At 39.4% G+C, this 19,825-nt stretch overlaps 1 protein-coding gene across 3 annotated transcripts in view; it reads right to left on the reverse strand.

The window, feature by feature from the left end:
* map2k7 (mitogen-activated protein kinase kinase 7) overlaps positions 1-19,825 on the reverse strand; it is a 103,635-nt gene that overhangs the window by 57,053 nt on the left and 26,757 nt on the right. Inside the window, exons 1-2 of one of the 3 annotated variants that reach the window (XM_059992084.1) lie at positions 5,595-5,670; positions 2,310-2,357 (exon numbers count right to left, since the gene is read on the reverse strand). The exons of 1 other annotated variant lie outside the window; for it this stretch is intronic. In XM_059992084.1, coding sequence (XP_059848067.1) covers positions 2,310-2,357; positions 5,595-5,655 — 109 coding nt within the window. In that variant the 5' untranslated portion in view covers positions 5,656-5,670. Of the gene's footprint in view, positions 1-2,309; positions 2,358-5,594; positions 5,671-19,825 lie in introns of those variants that run through there. One more of the 3 variants, XM_059992082.1, reaches the window with a different exon arrangement.

Raw genomic sequence — 19,825 nt, forward strand, 5'->3', positions numbered from 1 at the left:
GTTCTTAATATAGTATTAGTAACATTTCTAAAAGAATAATAGGGAAAGAGTATTCACATTTTGCTTCAGGTATTATTAAACATACCAGTGACGTGACTGAGAGCTGGAGAGTCACAAAGGGCTCGGTGGGGGGGCACATGGGGATGATTGTAAAAATCAAAAAAAAAATTAAAGCAAAGGAAGTCATTGATAGGAGAAAAAGAGGGTGAAAGTGTTTGCTCGAAAGGCAAAAAGAAGAAATGGTTCTATGGGGCAGAGGCGTTAAAGAGAAAGAGAAGTGCAATTCAATTCAATTCAAAAGAGAGGGAGAGAGAGCACGCATATCAGAGAATAGATGTCTTTTTACAATGTTTCCAAAAGCCCACATATTTTTTGCCTCTCCTTTCTCTCGGATAATTAGTCTTCAAACCATTTTCTTTCTCTCTAACCCCTTCCCAGCTCAGCAATCTCTTAGTGTGAACTAATCTATAATGTAACGTCTATTAGGCCAAGCTCACCCAGCAATGCGTCCATAAGTTCCAAATCCTATCAGCCACAACTGCCAAAACTCGTCAACAATATCAGCATTTCTAACAGATAAAGAGAATTTAAGACAGCACAGAGTAGCGAGGAAGAGTGAAAGAAAGCCCATGCCATAAATTACTTAAATATTGTGGCATTTGCAGCATCCACAACTAATAACAACAATGTAAAATATTAAACTCCATAAAACGATTTGATTATTTGCTGCATCCATAAGCCATTCTCTGCAAGGGCCTCATTGCTCAGTCCCTGTCCCCAAAGGAGTGGGGAAGGGGAGGGGTCACAAAGTGCCCACGACAGCAGCAGTTTTCCAAACTATTCAACTTTTTTGTGCAATTTTACAGATAACCATAAACATAATGCTTGGAATGGGGGTGACCATAGCAGTGGGGGAAATTATATCATGGTCTTTCAGGTTTACAATAACTTTACAATATACACACATACAAACCAGGATAAGTCTTCAACATCCTCAACTGTAAAAGCTGAAAAGAAAATTGTTTTCAATGTGAATAAAATTGGACAAATTTATGATTTGTTTTCTATTTTCTAGTGCTTGTGAAAATGGCTAAGAACTATATTGTAAAATTAGCAGAATTTCTTTTGTTTTGGAAGGGGCTCAGAAAGAGTTTCATAATCTAAAGTGATGGTAGCTGACTGGGAGATGGTGCAAGATTTTCATGGAATATTATTGAAGGAAGACCTTGCCGCTACAGTACACCATTCCTTTCACAAACTCAGAAGATCCTAAATTATTTCATAGCCAATTAAGTATTTTTAAGAAATAGATGTTAACCCGGTCACCAAAGTGAACACCCCTGCTCTTCTTCCAATAGTGAATTAGGGTGGTTTATCTTCAGTTTATGAAGCAGATAAGGTGACAGCTCAATCTTTCAATTGAAAAGAGGTATTACAGCATTCACATAATACTGCAACGGAGTTTCAATCCAGATTTATTTTTGCTCATACCTATGCAACTGGATTTGAACCCACAAACTTGTGGCTCAATGGAAAGATGCTAGCAGCTTAATCATGGTTCACAACACTACATAAGATTCATCGAAATATTGACAGTTTTTCATTGAGGATGGGCAAGACTATAATTAATGTGTGATACATAAATATTAAAGTGGCTAATTTTGACAAATTAAATATTTGGGAGTAAAAGAAAATAAGTCAAGGCAAAAAAGGTTGATAAAGAGAGCCACGCCACTGATGGATAATTTCCACAGCCATCCCTCAGATATAGCACCTAGAAAATAGAATATTCATTCATAAATTTGGACACATCAACATTTATTTGCATTGTGAAGACAAAAGTTTAACAGTGCCATTCTATCTCTGTCATGCTATAGGATAAATTCCAAGACTGCATGCTGTGGTCATGCACAAAAGCAGCCATTTCAATAAGAACTACAAGTAACATGCATCAGCCAGAGATTGGTCTCCCAGTGTCTGCTTTAAGTGGTGAGTAAAAAAATACTGTGAGAGAAATGAGTAAAGGTTCGTAAACTAGAAGGCAAAATGTTACTACAGCAAAAGAGACAAAAGCAATCAATGAAAGGGAGGAATGGAACAATGAAAAACAAAAGAGATGGCATAAATGGATGGGTATGAAATAGATGAAAAAAGAAGTGGAAGAAAAAATGTTCAGAAAGCTGCAAGGAGAAAGAATTTCAAGAGCATGGAAAGCACAACAACATGGAGACTAGAAATATAGACCAGCAGATGGCAAAGGGAGGAGAGAAAGTTAAGTAGGTGCGTATGATAAATAAGAGATTTGGTACCTGCTCGTTGGGATGGGGCAGGAGCAGGGCTTAGAGTGATCACTATAACTGGATCAGGAAAAGGAAAAGCGGATAAATCATAATGTATCAAAACTCTGGCATAAACACAAAACTATTATTAACGGGTAAATTAAATTCATACAGCAATGAATTCAACAAAGAAACACAAGAACTGAGTGACGGCAGAAGGTAATGGGGTGAATTCACAGCATCGAAGTCCCTGAACCAGACAGGACTGAACTTCATAGCAGGACTCTAGTACAGTGTTGACAGCCAGATGTAGGGAGATCAGTTCCCAATAACATTTCACAGATGAACAACATGCTCAACCCAATATACTTGTGGTCTCAAATTGTGATACTGTATCTTGCCCACTATGCTCAGATTTGGAAAAGCAATCCCATAACTACTGATCAATTGCGTTTAACTATAGAATCAGGCATCTTAAATACAATACACTATTCTTACTTAATTAACCTAATAATTTCTCTTCATTTCTATGAGGCACAAGACTCATCCATTTTTTCATTTATTGTACAGCTTTAGAACTTAGAACTATTCAAAAATAAATACTGGGATTAATTTAAAAACTCTACTTATTTGAATACAAATAGACACTTTTACATAGATTGTCCCTTAATGTTCTCTATTTGCATGTTTTTAAATATACACCGATCTTTGTGGTTTAAGAATTTACTTCCAGAATTGGTTGTGAATAAATAAATTATGGCTTAGAAACTGAAGAGCTTATTGCAACATTTTCAGCTGCATCATTCAGTTTCAGTGCAAAATTCCTCAGCAAAAATCATAGACTTGCAATGAATTCCACCATAAATTTCCTTCCACAAGAAAGGGAAAGCCTGCCCACTTGTTGACTTCCAATAATAAATGATAAAGGCCCAGATGCCACTTCAATAATCTTAATCTACACACAATTAGCCTGTAAAATGTAAGGGTCAATCACCCACAATTCTGACAGGACTGACAGATTAGATGCAGGAAGGATGCTCCTGATGGCCGTGGAGCATAGGACCAAGTGACACAGACTGAGTGCGCCATTCTGGACTGAAATCTTTTCTCTCTGGCAATGGTGAACCACGGTAATTCTTTACCACAGAAAGCAGTCATAGCAAAATCATCAGACATTCAAGGTGGAGTTCACTATTTTCCAGAAGGTTCAAGAGTTATGGGAAGAGAGGATTGATCGGCAACCACCTTACAAAGACCTGCTGCCCCTATTTTTTTTACTTTTAGAAGCTCTGTAGAACACAGCTATAAAGGCCTTTTCCACCTCAACTTAAAGGGAACCTAGTTGAGCAGATGCAGGCTGTGGAGTCTCCAGCTTGCAACCACTCCAAGTAGGTGCAATACCTTTCACAGGAGTATGCAGACAATTGAGTTACATTGCCTGCAGAACTATAACAAGTCATCTGGCACCACTGGTCCATTGTGTTTATGTTCCTCTTGAATCACTTTGAAGCTCTTCATCAAATTTTTTTACATTCTTTCATCCTTTTCTCTCTTATGAACTTATCCTTCTCTCCCTTAAATGCTTCTGTGTTTCTTTCTTCAAAAGTCGACATATGAAAAAAACTCCATGATCTCATTCTCCAAATGAAGCAGTTTCTTCTAAAGCTCCAAGAGGATTGATTATTGACTATCTCAACATAGTCAGGTCTAATCTGTTTCCTCCATAAATGGAAACATTTTTTAAGAACCATGAAATGAAACTGTCATTTTTAAAAACTGCTTTAATTGGGGCACCAAGTCTTTTCCCAGTTGAAAAACAGAATGCTGTACTGCGTGTAATAAAGAAAGCCTCCATGCCTAGACAAGAGAAAAAAGCCTCTCCCAGAAGAATACCTCTGCTGTTTCCTGACATACTCATGGCACTCATTCAAGGCACAAAGCTGACCATGATAAAATCATTACTCCTGGTCAAGATGGCACTGAGCTGCAGTTTCCATCAAGTTCGTGACTCAGATTTAGTTTTGTTTTTAAGTTCGCAGGTATGATTTTGGAGACAGAGAGTAGATATCAGGGATCAGGTTGGGATTTAAGGGCAGGGATGTGGTAGTTAGTAGTTAGATTTCAGTTTAGGGACAGGGCTGTGGAGGAGTTAGGATCAGGCCAGAGTCTAGATCTCTGTTCTGCTCTCAGCATTTGAACATGGACATATGATGAGGACATCCAGAGCCTACGTCTTCACTACATCCTTAAAGGCCAGAGACATGGACATGGGTTGAATGATATCCCGAGACTATGCTGCTACTTTGCATTCTATCCTCGAAGGCCAGCGTTGTGGGACAGATGACATCAGGAGTCTAGGCCGGTACTCTGCACTACATTCTCGATGGCCAGCGTTGTGGACGTGGGTCAAATTGATATCTGGAGTCCAGGCCTTTGCTCTGACCTCAAAGGCTAGCAATATGAGCATACCTCAAATGATATTCAGAGTCCAAGCTGCTACTCTGTATTCAGGAAGGACATCAGGAATCCAGGCCTCCACTCTGCGCTCAAAGATTAGCACTTGGCATGTGACAAAGAACATCTATGAATGTTGGATTGGCAAGCATTGTGGACAAGGACCAGTGAGGATGAGGGCTAGTGGCCTACTGAGACAGGGAGTCCTCCAGGTCAGTGGGTCATGGGATCAGATGACCGTGCAGAGGGCACAATAACCAGTAACCTCCTGCCTATGTGAGTTGGTGAGTCTGGAGTTCATGCCCTGGCAGTTGAGCCTATCACTGGCTTGTCTTGGAGTTGGTACTGAAGTTTGAAGCCTGAGGTTTGACTGGAAGTTGAAGCCCAATGGCTGAAGCCCTGGGTCTACAAGTCTGAAACCCATGAGGGAAAATGGAAGCCTGCTGCCCACGAGTCTGCTGGAGGCCTGGTTGTCTGTCCGAGGGTTGGAGGACTGTCTGTGAGGATGGGAGACAGGGAAGGGGCTTGTTTTGCTGCTGTTGTTTCATTGCTGGTTTTATTCTTTTTGTTGTGTTCTGTGTTGTTCTGCCGAGCATTGTGGGCATGCTATGTTGGTGCCAGAATGTGTGATGACAATTGCGGACTTTCCCCAGTACATTCTTAGATTTTGCTGGTTTTTTCACGCAAATGATGCATTTCACTGCATGTTTTGATGTATCAGTGATAAGTGTTGGAATATAAATCAATCAGATTATTGAACTTATCTCAGTTCTATCATTTCTCTAGGAAGTGTTTTAACAGTATACTGAGACACCCACTGACAAGTGAAGCTCTCAACTTCTCTCTACAATAACCACTTACTCTCTCTCAGAGTTGCCAGTTCCACTTCGTCTTTTGCCACATCCGTTGTTGTTACAAACATTTTTTCACTTCTTTCTGACATTAAAAAAGTAAACTATTGGCTCTTGACTTCCAATGACTGTTGACTGCCCCCTTTCAATGGTATGAAAACAAAAAACATGCAGTGAGTGGCAGTTCTGTGAGCAAAATCACCCTGTTAATAAAAGAGGTCAGAGGAGAGTGGCCAGACAGGTTCAAGCCGACAGGAAGTCAACAATAACTCAAATAACCATGTGTTTTAACAGTGGTGTGCAGAGAGTATCTCTGAACGCACAACATGTTGAAGCCTGAATGAGTGGGCTTCAACAGCAGTAGACTACTCTAGGTTCCACTCCTGTATCTAATAAAGTAGCTACTGGGGTGTTATTATACTACCTTCAGATTCATTTTCTTGCAGGCATTTATAAGAAAATACAGGAATACAATAGAATGAGAATAACTATAAACAAAGCCTGATAAACAACCAATGTACAAAAGAAGAAAAACTATGCAAAAAAAAAGAGCTTGAGTTCAAAAGAACTGAGTTGTTCACTTTCAACTTTCCACTGATCCCACATCTCATTTTCCCCATGTTCTTTGATCTCTCCCTCTCTGAGTCCGTAATCATACTCAGCAGAGGGCTAATTTCGTATTCATATGTTCTCACCTCAATGAATCCTGAGTCTGATACAGTCAAAATCTTGCGCCACCTCTGCACTCAGTTCTTTGACCAAGAATCATCATCCCAGACTGATGACTTCCATTCTTCTGACAACAGTATTGCCATTCCCTTGGATTCCACCCCTCCCCCCACCAATGATCTTTTACATTCCTTTGATTTGTTCATTATGAAATGTTGGTGTGATATCTCCTCCTTTCAGAAACATAGCTTCCTCTCCGACAGAGTGCATAGAACTCTCAACCGCATTTTCTCTATTTCCCATACATCTGCTCTCACTCCGTCAAAGCAAAAATAGAGTTCCTCTGGTACTTACTTTCCACCCCCAACAGCCTTCACATTCAATATACAGTCAACTTCATTTATCCTATATTATTACACTGGAATCCTCATGCAACTGGAGAATTTGATTTTATGAAAATAAACTCAGTAATAATATTTCAAGTGTTATGCAAAATGTATGAAAATATATTTTTTATTTTATTTACATTTGACAATATTGGACAATACTGGACAATATTCAGGGACTCATCTTCAAATCTGAATAAGTATGCCACAGTTTTCACCAACTTCTTCAAGACCTGTGTGGAAGAATGTGTGGTGTTGAGAAAATACCAGACATACCCAAACAAAAAGCTGAGGATGAACCAGGAGATTAATAGTCTGTTGAAGATTAGATCTGCGGCATTCCAGACTGGTGATCCAGAACTATACAAGAATTCCAGGTACGACCTTCAGAAGGCTATTTTAAGGGTGTAAAAACAATTCTAACTGAAGTTAGAAATGGGATCAGATTAATGTCAGCTCTGGCAAGGTTTGCAAGCCATTACTTCTTATAAGGTGGAATCTTTTTTTTGTAATTTATTTTTTTATTGAAGTTCATCATCAAACAAACATTTCCCTAAGATGTATTTCAGACATTGTACATATATATCATATAATCATATACATCACAAATCTCCACAAAGTACTTATCTGAGGTGTACACTTATAGAAAAGAGTGGAAAGAAAAAACAAGCAAAAGGAAAGAACTATGTACAAGTAGGGAGTGATCTTTTTTTTACAACAGATTCATTGATTTGTGAGAATAAAATCAGGCCTATGAGGCATTATGTATTTAAACTATTTTTCCTAGTATGAATCAAATTGTTCCAGCTTATGATTAACAGATGCTGTTATCTTCTCCATTTTGTAAATGTCCATTGTAATTTACATCCATATATTTAAAGTTGGGCTCTCCTGTGATAACCATTTCCTAATAAGAGTCTTTTTACCAGCCACCAACAGTATATTCATTAAATATTTATCTCTTTTCAACCATTCTTAAGGTATATATCCAAAATATATGATCTTACTCTCTAAGGGTATTTCATATTTAAAGATGTCTTGTAGGGCATTGTGTATCCCCCTCCAATAGTTTTTGATAACACGGCAGTCCTAAAAAATATGATAATGATTTGCATTTTGACTTCCACAATTTCTCCAACAAATAGGGAGGTTACTATCATTATGGGATTTCTGAGAGAGTGTAATAAAATATCTTATCAAGTTTTTTCATCCAAACTCCCTCCATTTCTGTGAACTGGTACACTTCCATTGATACCTCAATATTGTTGTCCATTCTTCCTCAGATATAATTATCCCTCCTTCCTTCTCCCATTTTATTTTAATGTATGAAGTCAAATGTGTTTTAAGATTTGACAACCCCTTATACATGCTTGAAATGATTCTACTACCATTATCTGAATTATATGCTTTTCTAAAGAGCTCTATCAAGCATGTACTTGCCTTGGTTACATTCTTAAGCGTCTTATTAACATATTGTCGCATCTGTAAATACCGATAAAAATCTTGTTTTTCTAATAAGTGTTTCTCTTTAAGCATTTCAAAACTGAACAGTGTTCCTTCTTTCATTATGTTGCAAAGAACTGTTATCCCTTTAGCTGTCCAGTCCTTAAATTTAGCATCCAATTTATTTGGTGTAAAATCCGCGTCATATGCACACCGCTTAAGAATTGCAATATTTCCCTCCAGCTTATATTCTTTTATAGTAGTTTTCCATATTTTAAGAGTTAATTTCACCCATGGGTTATCAATAGTATTTATGTACCTTTGCAGGTTGTTATCAGCCAAAATTGCTTGCATGGAGATGGGAAGTACCCACTCCTCAATGTTTTTCCATTGAGCATCATATGATGGGTTGCACCAATGTATCACAGCTCTCAACTGTGCTGCAAAATAATAATCTCTAAGAGAAGGTAGGCCCCATCCCCTCCTATCCATTGCTAATTGCAAAGTTTTGAGACGAACGCTAGGCCTTTTACCCTGCCAAATATAGCTTGATAGCATCTTGTTCCATTCAATGAATTGATTTTGATTAAACTGTATTGGTAGAGTCTGAAAGAGATATAACAGTCTGGGCAGTATATTCATTTTAATAGACTCAATCCTTGAACTGAGACTGAAAAAAGGAATCAGGTTCCATCTTATAACCATATAACAATCACAGCACGGAAACAGACCATCTCGGCCCTCCTAGTCCGTGCCGAACTCTTAATCTCACCTAGTCCCACCTACCCGCACTCAGCCCATAACCCTCCACTCCTTTCCTGTCCATATACCTATCCAATTTTACCTTAAATGACACAACTGAACTGGCCTCTACTACTTCTACAGGAAGCTCATTCCACACAGCCATCACTCTCTGAGTAAAGAAATACCCCCTCGTGTTTCCCTTAAACTTCTGCCCCCTAACTCTCAAATCATGTCCTCTCGTTTGAATCTCCCCTACTCTCAATGGAAACAGCCTATTCACATCAACTCTATCTATCCCTCTCAAAATTTTAAATACCTCGATCAAATCCCCCCTCAACCTTCTACACTCCAATGAATAGAGACCTAACTTAAGTGCTGAAACCCAGGTAACATCCTAGTAAATCGTCTCTGCACTCTCTCTAATTTATTGATATCTTTCCTATAATTCGGTGACCAGAACTGCACACAATATTCCAAATTTGGCCTTACCAATGCCTTGTACAATTTTAACATTACATCCCAACTTCTGTACTCAATGCTTTGATCTATAAAGGCCAGCGTTTCAAAAGCCTTCTTCACCACCCTATCTACATGAGACTCCACCTTCAGGGAACTATGCACTGTTATTCCTAGATCTCTTCGTTCCTCTGCATTCCTCAATGCCCTACCATTTATCCTGTATGTTCTATTTGGATTATTTCTGCCAAATGTAGAACCTCACACTTCTCAGCATTAAACTCCATCTGCCAACGTTCAGCCCATTCTTCTAACCGGCATAAATCTCCCTGCAAGCTTTGAAAACCCACCTCATTATCCACAACACCTCCTACCTTAGTATCATCGGCATACTTACTAATCCAATTTACCACCCCATCATCCAGATCATTTATGTATATTACAAACAACATTGGGCCCAAAACAGATCCCTGAGGCACCCCGCTAGTCACCGGCCTCCATCCCGATAAACAATTATCCACCACTACTCTCTGGCATCTTCCATCTAGCCACTGTTGAATCCATTTTATTACTCCAGCATTAATACCTAACGACTGAACCTTCTTAACTAACCTTCCATGTGGAACTTTGTCAAAGAATCTTCTTTAATTTTTTTATATATAAAGGCTGATAACTACATTCTGATAATTTTGCCAAATCTTTTGGCATAATGATGCCCAAATATTTGAAAGACTCTGTGTGCCATGCCCAGGGGTATTGACTTACAATTTCTCTTGGTGGGCTATAGTAATATGAAAGTAATTGGGTTTTATCTATGTTGATCTTGCATCCTGATAATTGACCATATTGTTCAAAGGATTGCATCAGTTTAGGTAAAGTATGTTGGTTGCCCTAGATAGATCAAAATGTCATCCGCATAACAAGCTAATTTATGCTGTAATTCCCCTGATATGTTCATTTTGTCTGATGGATTGAGCTAATGGTTCCAGATATAATAGATATTCTTGGGCATAATACAAAAGATGCAAATGCAGTTCATTCCAATGAGAAGGAAGGATTCAAAGAGGGGGAAGGGGCCACAGTGGTTGACAAAGGAAGTCAGAGATTGTATAGCATTAAAGAAAAAGAAGTATGACAGGGCTAAGATGAGTGGGAATACAGATGATTGGGAAAGTTTTAAGGAACAGCAGATCTTAACTAAAAAAGCAATACGGAGAGAAAAAATCAGGTATGAGCTCAGTCTAGCCAGGAATATAAAAGGGGATAGCAAAAGCTTTTTTAGCTATGTGAAGAGAAAGAAGATAGTTAAGAACAATGTTGGCCCCTTGAAGAATGAATTGGGAGAAATTGTTATGGGAAACAGGGAAATGGCAACAGAATTTAATGCGTACTTTAGATCTGTCTTCACCAGGGAGGACACAAGCAATCTCCCAGATGTATGGATGGGCCAGGGTCATAAGATATCAGAGGAATTGAGACAGATTGACATTAGGAAAGAAACTGTGATGAGTAGACTGGTAGGACTGAAGGCTAATAAATCCCCGGGTCCAGATGGTCTGCATCCGAGGGTTCTAAAAGAGCTGGCTCAGGAAATTGCGGATGCATTGGTAATCATTTTCCAATGTTCCTTAGATTCAGGATCAGTTCCTGAAGATTGGAGAGTGGCTAATGTTGTCCCACTTTTCAAGAAGGGAGGGAAGGAGAAAACGGAGAACTATCGCCCTGTTAGCCTAACGTCAGTCGTGGGGAAGATGCTTGAGTCCATTATTAAGGACGAAATAGTGGCACATCTAGATGGCAGAAATAGGATTAGGCCGAGCCAGCATGGACTTACTAAGGGCAAATCATGCTTGACTAATCTGTTGGAGTTTTTTGAGGGTGTAACAAGGATGTTAGACGAGGGTAAGCCAGTAGATGTTGTGTACCTAGAGTTTCAGAAGGCATTCGATAAGGTGCCACATAGGAGATTGGTGAGTAAAACCAGAGCTCATGGCATTGGGGGCAGGGTTTCAACATGGATAGAAAACTGGTTGGCAGATAGAAAGCAAAGGGTAGCAGTGAATGGGTGTTTCTCAGACTGGCTGGAGGTGACTAGTGGGGTACCACAGGGCTCTGTATTGGGACCACAGCTCTTTACGATTTATGTCAATGATTTAGATGAGGGCATTGAAAACTATATCAGCAAGTTTGCTGATGATACTAAACTGGGTGGCAGTGTGACATGCGAAGAGGACGTTAGGAGAATACAGGGAGACTTGGATAGGCTGAGTGAGTGGGCAGATACTTGGCAGATGTCATTCAATGTGAATAAATGTGAAGTTATCCACTTTGGAAGCTGGAACAAGAGGGCAGAGTATTGTCTGAACGGTGTCGAGTTAGGTAAGGGAGAAATGCAAAGAGACCTAGGAGTCCTAGTTCACCAGTCAATGAAGGTGAATGAGCAAGTGCAACAGGCAGTGAAGAGGGCAAATGGAATGTTGGCCTTTGTTACAAGGGGAATTGAATACAAGAGCAAGGATGTTCTTTTGCATTTGTACAGGGCCCTGGTGAGACCACACCTGGAATATTGTGTACAGTTTTGGTCTCCAGGTTTAAGGAAGGACATTCTGGCAATTGAGGAAGTGCAGCGTAGATTCACTAGGTTGATTCCTGGGATGGCAGGGCTGTCTTACGCAGAGAGATTGGAGAGATTGGGCTTGTACACGCTGGAATTGAGGAGATTGAGAGGGGATCTGATTGAAACGTTTAAGATAATTAAAGGATTTGATAGGATTGAGGCAGGAAATATGTTCCAGATGTTGGGAGAGTCCAGTACCAGAGGGCATGGATTGAGAATAAGAGGTCAGTTATTTAAAACAGAGTTGAGGAAGAGCTTCTTCTCCCAGAGAGTTGTGGAGGTGTGGAATGCACTGCCTCGAAAGACGGTGGAGGCCAATTCTCTGGATGCTTTCAAGAAGGAGCTGGATAGATATCTGATGGATAGGGGAATCAAGGGATATGGGGACAAGGCAGGGACTGGGTATTGATAGTGAATGATCAGCCATGATCTCAGAATGGCGGTGCAGACTCGAGGGGCCGAATGGTCTACTTCTGCATCTATTGTCTATTGTCTATAACGCGAAGAGTAGCAGTGACCACGCACAAACCTGTCTCGTGCCCCTTTCTAGGGTAAGACTATTTGATAAATATCCATTGATTTTAATCCTAGCAGTAGGATTGTCATATAGTGTCTGTATAGTTTTAATAATTGTGTCTTAGAAACCAAATCTATGTAAAACTCTGCAAAGAAAATTCCAATTAACCGAATCAAATGCCTTTTCACACTTATCACAATTACTTCGATTTTACTTTTTTTGTATATGATCCATAATGTGAAGTGTCCTTAGTATATTGTCTTGTGTCTGGCATTGTCGTATAAAACCTGTCTGATCATTACGTATCAGTATGGGTAGAAACTCCCCTAATTGTTTGGCCATGATGGAGGTAAATAATCTATAATCTACATTAAGAACGGATATTGGTCTAAATGACCTGCATTCCATTTTATCCTTGCCTTCTTTCAGTATAGCTGAGATTATCGCTTCCTTCCAACTGGGTGGCATTTGTGCCTTTTTTAGAGCCCAGTTCAGTGTAGGGAGTAAAACAGGAATTAACTCATTTTTAAATTCTTTGTACCACTCTGCCGTATACCCATCTGATCCTGGTAACTTGCTTAATTTAAGCCTACTAATTGCAGCTTTTAATTCAATTTCAGTTGTGTCAGCAGTCATCGTTCTATTTTGTTCTTCGCTTAAAGTGGGTAACTCTAGAGAATTCAAGAAGGTGTCAATTTGGGTTATGCTTCCCCCTGGAACTTTGGAATATCGAGTTTTGTAAAACACTTCAAAAGCTTCTTGAAGCTTAGCTTATTTTTTTAATCATTTTCATCCTTGGGTCCTTAATTCTATGAATTGTATTTTCTGCTATCTTTTTTTTTCAGTTTCCACGCCAGTTTTTTCATAGATTTCAATCTACTTTCATAATGTCTCTGTTTCAGAAACATTATTTTTTTCCTGATTTCTTGCGTAGCCAAACTATTTGTTTCATTCCTAATTCTTTTAATTTCCTCTAATGTATCCTGTGCCAAATTCAATTTGTTTTTTCTCTAGTTCCTTCAGCCTATTTTGTAATTCCTCTAATGTTTTATTCCTTATTTTTTTCTTATATGAACATATCGCTATAATTTTCCCTCTTAAGACCGCCTTCAGAGTATCCCATAAAATGGGAAGCGAAACCTCTCCATTATCATTAATTCTAAGTAGAGACCAATTTCTTTTTTAATTTGTTCCTTAAAGTACGGATCATTGAATAGACTTGAATTTAGTTTCCAAATAGTTTTCTTTGGTTGTAGGTCAAAATCAACAGATAAATATATAGGTACACGGTCACTTACATCTATTGTCCCTATTCCACAGGTGTTTATTTTGTCTTTGTCTTTTCCAAATGTTATTACATAGTCTATTCTTGTACATACAGAATGGGGAGCAGAATAATGAGTGTAATCCCTTCTGTCAAGGAAAAGGTTCCTCCATATATCAATTAAACCAACATCCTCAAAAAGTGTATTAACTTTCTTCTGTAAAGATTTTGTTTCATAGGTTTTTCTGTTGGAAGAGTCTAAGTTTGGTTGTAATTGTAAATTTAAGTCTCCCCACATATCAGGAGACCTTCTGTTTCCGTTACCATAATATCAGTAATCTTCTGAAAGAAACCAATATCACTTCCCAGGGGTGCGTATATATTCAATAGAGTAATTGAATTTCCATCTATATTCCCCCTTACCAGAGTATATCTGCCCTCTTTATCTCCCATTTCGAATACTTTTTCAAAATTTAGCTTACTTGAGACAAGAATAGCAACTCCTCTCCTATGTCCTGACTTATAGGAGGAGAAAAACAGATTAGTGAAGTGCATTCTCTTCAGCTTTTTTATACATTATCACTTAAATGAGTTTCCTGTAAATATACTAGATGGGCTTGTTCTTTTTTCATTTTGGATAAAATTCTCTTACATTTGATTGGATTTAATAGCCCACTGACATTAAAAGAAATGAATTTTACCTTTTCCTTAGCCATCTGTATTTATCTGTCAATGTATCATTGAAATTAGAATAAAACTTAATTGATCTACTCCCTGAACAAATAAGAACCAAGAAACGCAAATAACAACACAAATGGCAACGAATGTGTGATTCCAAGGCTGAGGTCTCTAGTAGATGACCCTGCGTTGAGCTAGAGGAAATGTCTAGCTGTGGGGGATAACCCCTCCTACTTGTGAGTTGAGGACCCCCATTGCAGTATTCATAAAAGTCAGTGAACAAATCCATTACACAGAAAAGATTTCCCTGTGTACTCCTCCTATATATAGACATACATACATACACATATATATGTATTCTCATTTTGGTGGGGAAAAAGGAGTAAGTGAGAGAATAAAGAATAACAACTAAGTAATATAAAAACCACATTATACTAAGTATTTCTCGAGATAGGTATATCACTGTGTACTTTTGCTTCCGTTTAGCTTCTCAACATTTTTAAAGTTAGCCAAACCTTATGGCTCTTCTGAAGGGGGGTGAGGACCGTCTTTGGGAAACTCCTGGTCTTTTCCTGATATATTTCTCTCGGCCTCCTCACGTCTCCTGCCTTCTCGATTCTCACACTATTTCCCAAGCTGAGTGGAATAATTCCTCGGCCAGGCTTTCCCTCGTTTTGGTCACACTGACAGGCAACCCTCTGGCCTTCATGTCTGTAGTCGCCTCTTCCACTGTCTGGTACAACTGCGTCCCGTTGTTATAAATTTGAAATCTGATCTTTTTTTGCTTTAGTACTCGCTTTACTTCAGAGTATTCTTTGCGTTTCTGCAGGTCTGTGGGGAGGTAATCTTGGTCAAAATATATTAATTTATCATCTAAAAACACTCTCTTCTTACCCCAGGCCCTTCGTAGAATCTCTGCCTTGGTGCTGTACCGAAGGAATTTAATTATTATTGAGCATGGCTTTCTATCCCGGGTAGGTTTTGGGACCAGCGCACGATGGGCTCTTTCAATTTCCAGTTCCATAGCCGAGGGAAGATCCAGTGCGTCCTGTAGTAACTTTCCGACAAACTCCCGTCATAGACAAGCCCTCCGCTCCTTTGGGAACATTGTAGATTCTGATATTTTTCTGCTGTGATCTTCCCTCCAGGTCAAGCAGTTTACCTTCTTGGTGATGTAATATTTTTACTGTCTTACTCAGTATCCGTTCCACGTTCTCAATTCGAGTCTCTGCCACCGCTATTTTTTGATTGACGCTGGCGAGCTCTGACTTAATATCATGATATCACGGAGCTGTTGCTCTATTTCTTTCCGGAACTCCCTTATCTCTTTCAGGATTTCGAACATATTCACCACTTTGCCTGTACAAGGCCCAGCGTCCGCCTCTGTTTTAGAGGTTGACATCAGAACATCTTTCATGAGGGTGAACCCTTGCAAGGTGTCAGACCCTGATTGTAAACTTCATAGGGCACTGAAAATCTATGCCAACCAACTGGCTGAAGTGTTCAAGAACAACTTCAATCTTTCATTGCTACAGTCTCACCTTCAAAAGAGCAAGAATCATACCAGTGCCCAAGAAGAGCAGTGTGAGCTGCCTCAGTAACTATCGCCCAGTTGCACTTACATCTGTTATGATGAAGTGCTTTGAGAAGTTGCTCACAGCCAGAATCAACTCCCTGCCTAAACAAGGACTGTATCCTCTGCAATTTGTCTATCACCACAATAGGTCTACAGCGAATGCAAACTCACTGGCTCTCCACTCAGCCTTGAATCACCTGGACAATAGCAATACAGTTAAAGTTCAACATTCAACACAATTATACCTTCAGTTCTAATTTACAAGCTCCAAAACCTAAGCTTCTATACCTCCCTCTGCAAATGGATCCTTGACTTCCTCACCATGAGACTAGTCAGTGTAAATCGGAAATAACATCTCCTCAACGCTCAAAGTAAATTTACGATCAAAATACATATATGTCACCCTGACATATTATTGCAGGCATACACAGTAAATCCAAGGAACAAAATAGAATCAATGAAAAACTGCATCCAATAGGATGGACAATCAATGTGAAATGCCTTCCTCACTGACTATCAAGAGTGGTGTGCTTAGCCTACTGCTCTATTCCATCTACACCCACAAATGTGTGGCTAGGCACACCTCAAACACCATCTATAAATTTGTTGATGACACCACTATTGGTGGAATTTCAAATGGTGACAAGAAAGTGTACAGGAGCAAGATAGATCAGCTGGTTCAGTGGTGTTGCAACAACAACTTTGCACTCGGGCTGGTCCTACCAAAGTGCAACACCTCACACTTGTCTGCATTGTTCCATCTGCCATTTTTCAGCTCATTTTTCCAGCTGGTCCAGATCCTGCTGTAACCCATGATAGCTTTCCTTATTGTACACTACACCCCTAATCTTGATGTCATCCACAAATTTGCTGATCCAGTTCACCACATTATCATCCAGATCATTAATATAGACGACAAACAAAAATAGACCCAGCACCAATCCCTGTAACACTAGTTACAGGCCTCTAGTCAGGGAAGCAGCCCTCGACTACCACTCTCCAGCTTCTTCCATAAAGCCAATGGCTAATCAAATTTACTACCTCACTTTGAATGCAAGGTGACTGAACCTTCTTGACCAACCTCCCATGTGGGACATTTTCAAATGCCTTATGAAAGTTCAACATCCACTGCCTTGCTTTCATCAATTTTCTTGACAACTTCCTTGAAAACCTCTATAAGATTGGTTACACAAGCTACCAATTACAAAGCCATGCTGACTATGCCTAATCAGTTCATGAATATCCAAATACTTATATATCCAGTCCTTCAGAATACCTTCCAATAACTTTCCAACTACTGATATCAGGCTCACCAGCCTATAATCTCCTGGTTTATTTTTATAGCCTTTCTTGAACGGCAGAACAACATTGGCTATCCTCCAATACTCTGGTACCTCCTGTCACTAATAACGATTTAAATATCTCTGCTAGGGCCCCTGCAATCTCTGCACTTGCCATCCACAAGTTCTGAAAGAATACCTTGTTAGGCCCTGGTGATTTATCCACCCTAATTTGCCTCAGGACAGCAAAAACCTCCTCCTCTGTGATATGTATAGGGTCCATGAAGTTGATGGCACTTAGCCTCACTTCTACAGGCTCCCTGCATCCATCTCCAGAGTAAATACAGATGCGTAACAATGTATTTACGATCTTCCCCCATCCCTTTTGACTCCAGACATGGATTAGCAATCTGATCTTTCAGAGAACCAATTTTGTCCCTTGTAATCCTTTTGCTTTTTGAATGTTGCAGTGAGCAGTTTGAATTTGCTAGATGTCAACATCTCTGAAGATCTATCCTGGGCTCAACATACTGATGCAATTAAAAAGGTAAGGAACAGCTATTTTTCATTAGCTTGAGGAGACTTGGTACATCACCAAAGGTAAATTTCTACAGGTGTACCATGGAGTGCATTGACTGCAACACCGTCTGGTATGGAGGGGCCACTGTACAGGATCATTAAAAGCTGCAGTAAGTTATAAACTCAGCTTGCTCCATCATGGGTACTAGCCTCCCCAGCACTGAAAACTCCTTTAAAGAAGCAATACATCAAGAAGGTGGCCTTGATCATAAAGAACCCCCATCACCCATGACATGCTTTTTTCTCATTGCTCCCATCAAGGAAGAGGTACAGGAGCCTGAAGATGTACACTCAATGTTTCAGTAACAGCTTCTTCCCTCCCACCATCAGATTTCTGAAAGGACAATGAACTCATGTACAATACCTCACTTTTTTTATTTTTCTGCCATGGATGATCTCAAGTCCGGCTGCAACCCCATCCCATAAAAATCCAGAGCCACAGAAATGCCAACAGAAGCTCCAAAGACCTCATCCCTGGGAGAGTTAGGATCTCAAGATGGGTTACACCTGGGGAACAACTTGGAAGACAGGCCCAGAACACAGGACTGTGGCCAGCTGCTGTTGGTGGCCTATTCTCCGGTAGAGGTGATCAGCTTAAGTAATTTAACTTTTTATATGCATCTCTTTATAGTTTATAGGCTTACTATTGTTATATACTGCAATGAATTGTTGCCACAAAGCAACAAATTTCACAACAATGCCGGTGACATTAAACCTGATTCTGATTTATACATAGCCTGATTCGTAGCAACATTCTCTGTGAAGATTTGTCACTTCATGTGACAGTGAGCAGTCATCTGATTAATTCATTTTCATCCATATTTTATGTTAGTATTGTTGAGCCTTAGTTTAGCACTGAATTATAAAACAGATGGTCAAAAGGTCTAACATTTTATTTAAAGTTTATACACAGAATATTAGTGTCTGGCATACAGTTACTCTTTTGAGTAATTCTCTCACAAACAGCACTTCCACACAGCCCCGCTCCCCAAGGCCGCCAAATGGCTGACAGTATAATAAATTATGCTTCACAATTTTTGCTAACTTCAGCAAGATCCTCTGTCCTTGCCATCATCCAGGGACACAACAATCATTCCAGCTGAAGCAGAGATCCATTTGTTCTTCTTCCAACTCATCTATACTGCACTTGAGAGTTCACAATGTGGCCTCTACTACAAAGAAAAAAAACAAATGCAAAGCACCTGCATTCAGTCCATGGGTGTGACCTTATTGTTGCCTACCATTTTAATTCACTGAGCCAGTCCCACTCTGATCTCTTTGGGTGTGGTCTCCTGCACTGTTTTTAGCAAGGGACGATGCAAGTTCAACGTACAACATTTCAATTTTCATCTGGGCAAACCACAGACTGCAGGACTCAGTACTGAATTCTCCAAATTAATAAAACTTAATTATAACAAATTAAGAAATTAAAATTAACAAATTAATATAACTAATATAACTTAATATAATTAATATAACTTTGTATCAAAATGTCAATCAATAAGAATTGGTAATGTCTCCTCCTCACTGATCATCCAGATAGGTGCACCTCAAGAATGCGACAATGCGAGTAAGCACAGCTTCAATGCCATCTTCAAATTCATCGACACTACAAATCACAGGTGGTGGTGACAAGCCAGTTTACTGGAGCAATACAGGACAACTAGTTGAGTGGGGCTGCAACATTAAACTTCAGCAAAACTAAAGAACTGATTGTTAACTTCAGAAAGGGGAAGGTGATCAAACATGCATTAGTCTACATTAGGAGAATTAGAGAGAGTCAGCAGCCTCTCTGATGGCAGCTGTGCAAAGATGGCATGGACTGGTTGGTAGGGATCTTTGATGATAGAACAGGTTTAATATAAACATAATAAATTATTGTAACAGGTAAAGAACAGAGATGAGATGAAGAGAATTAATTTTTGCCTTAAATTATGATGAGAAAGCACTACCTGAACAACTGGTGTTTAACATATGCACTTCAAATCCTTTACAAGGGAAACGGAAAGATTCTGACAGATGCAGACTTGTC

Source organism: Hypanus sabinus, chromosome 16 (assembly GCF_030144855.1).
Source record: "Hypanus sabinus isolate sHypSab1 chromosome 16, sHypSab1.hap1, whole genome shotgun sequence".
In the NCBI taxonomy this organism is placed as follows: Eukaryota; Metazoa; Chordata; class Chondrichthyes; order Myliobatiformes; family Dasyatidae; genus Hypanus; species Hypanus sabinus.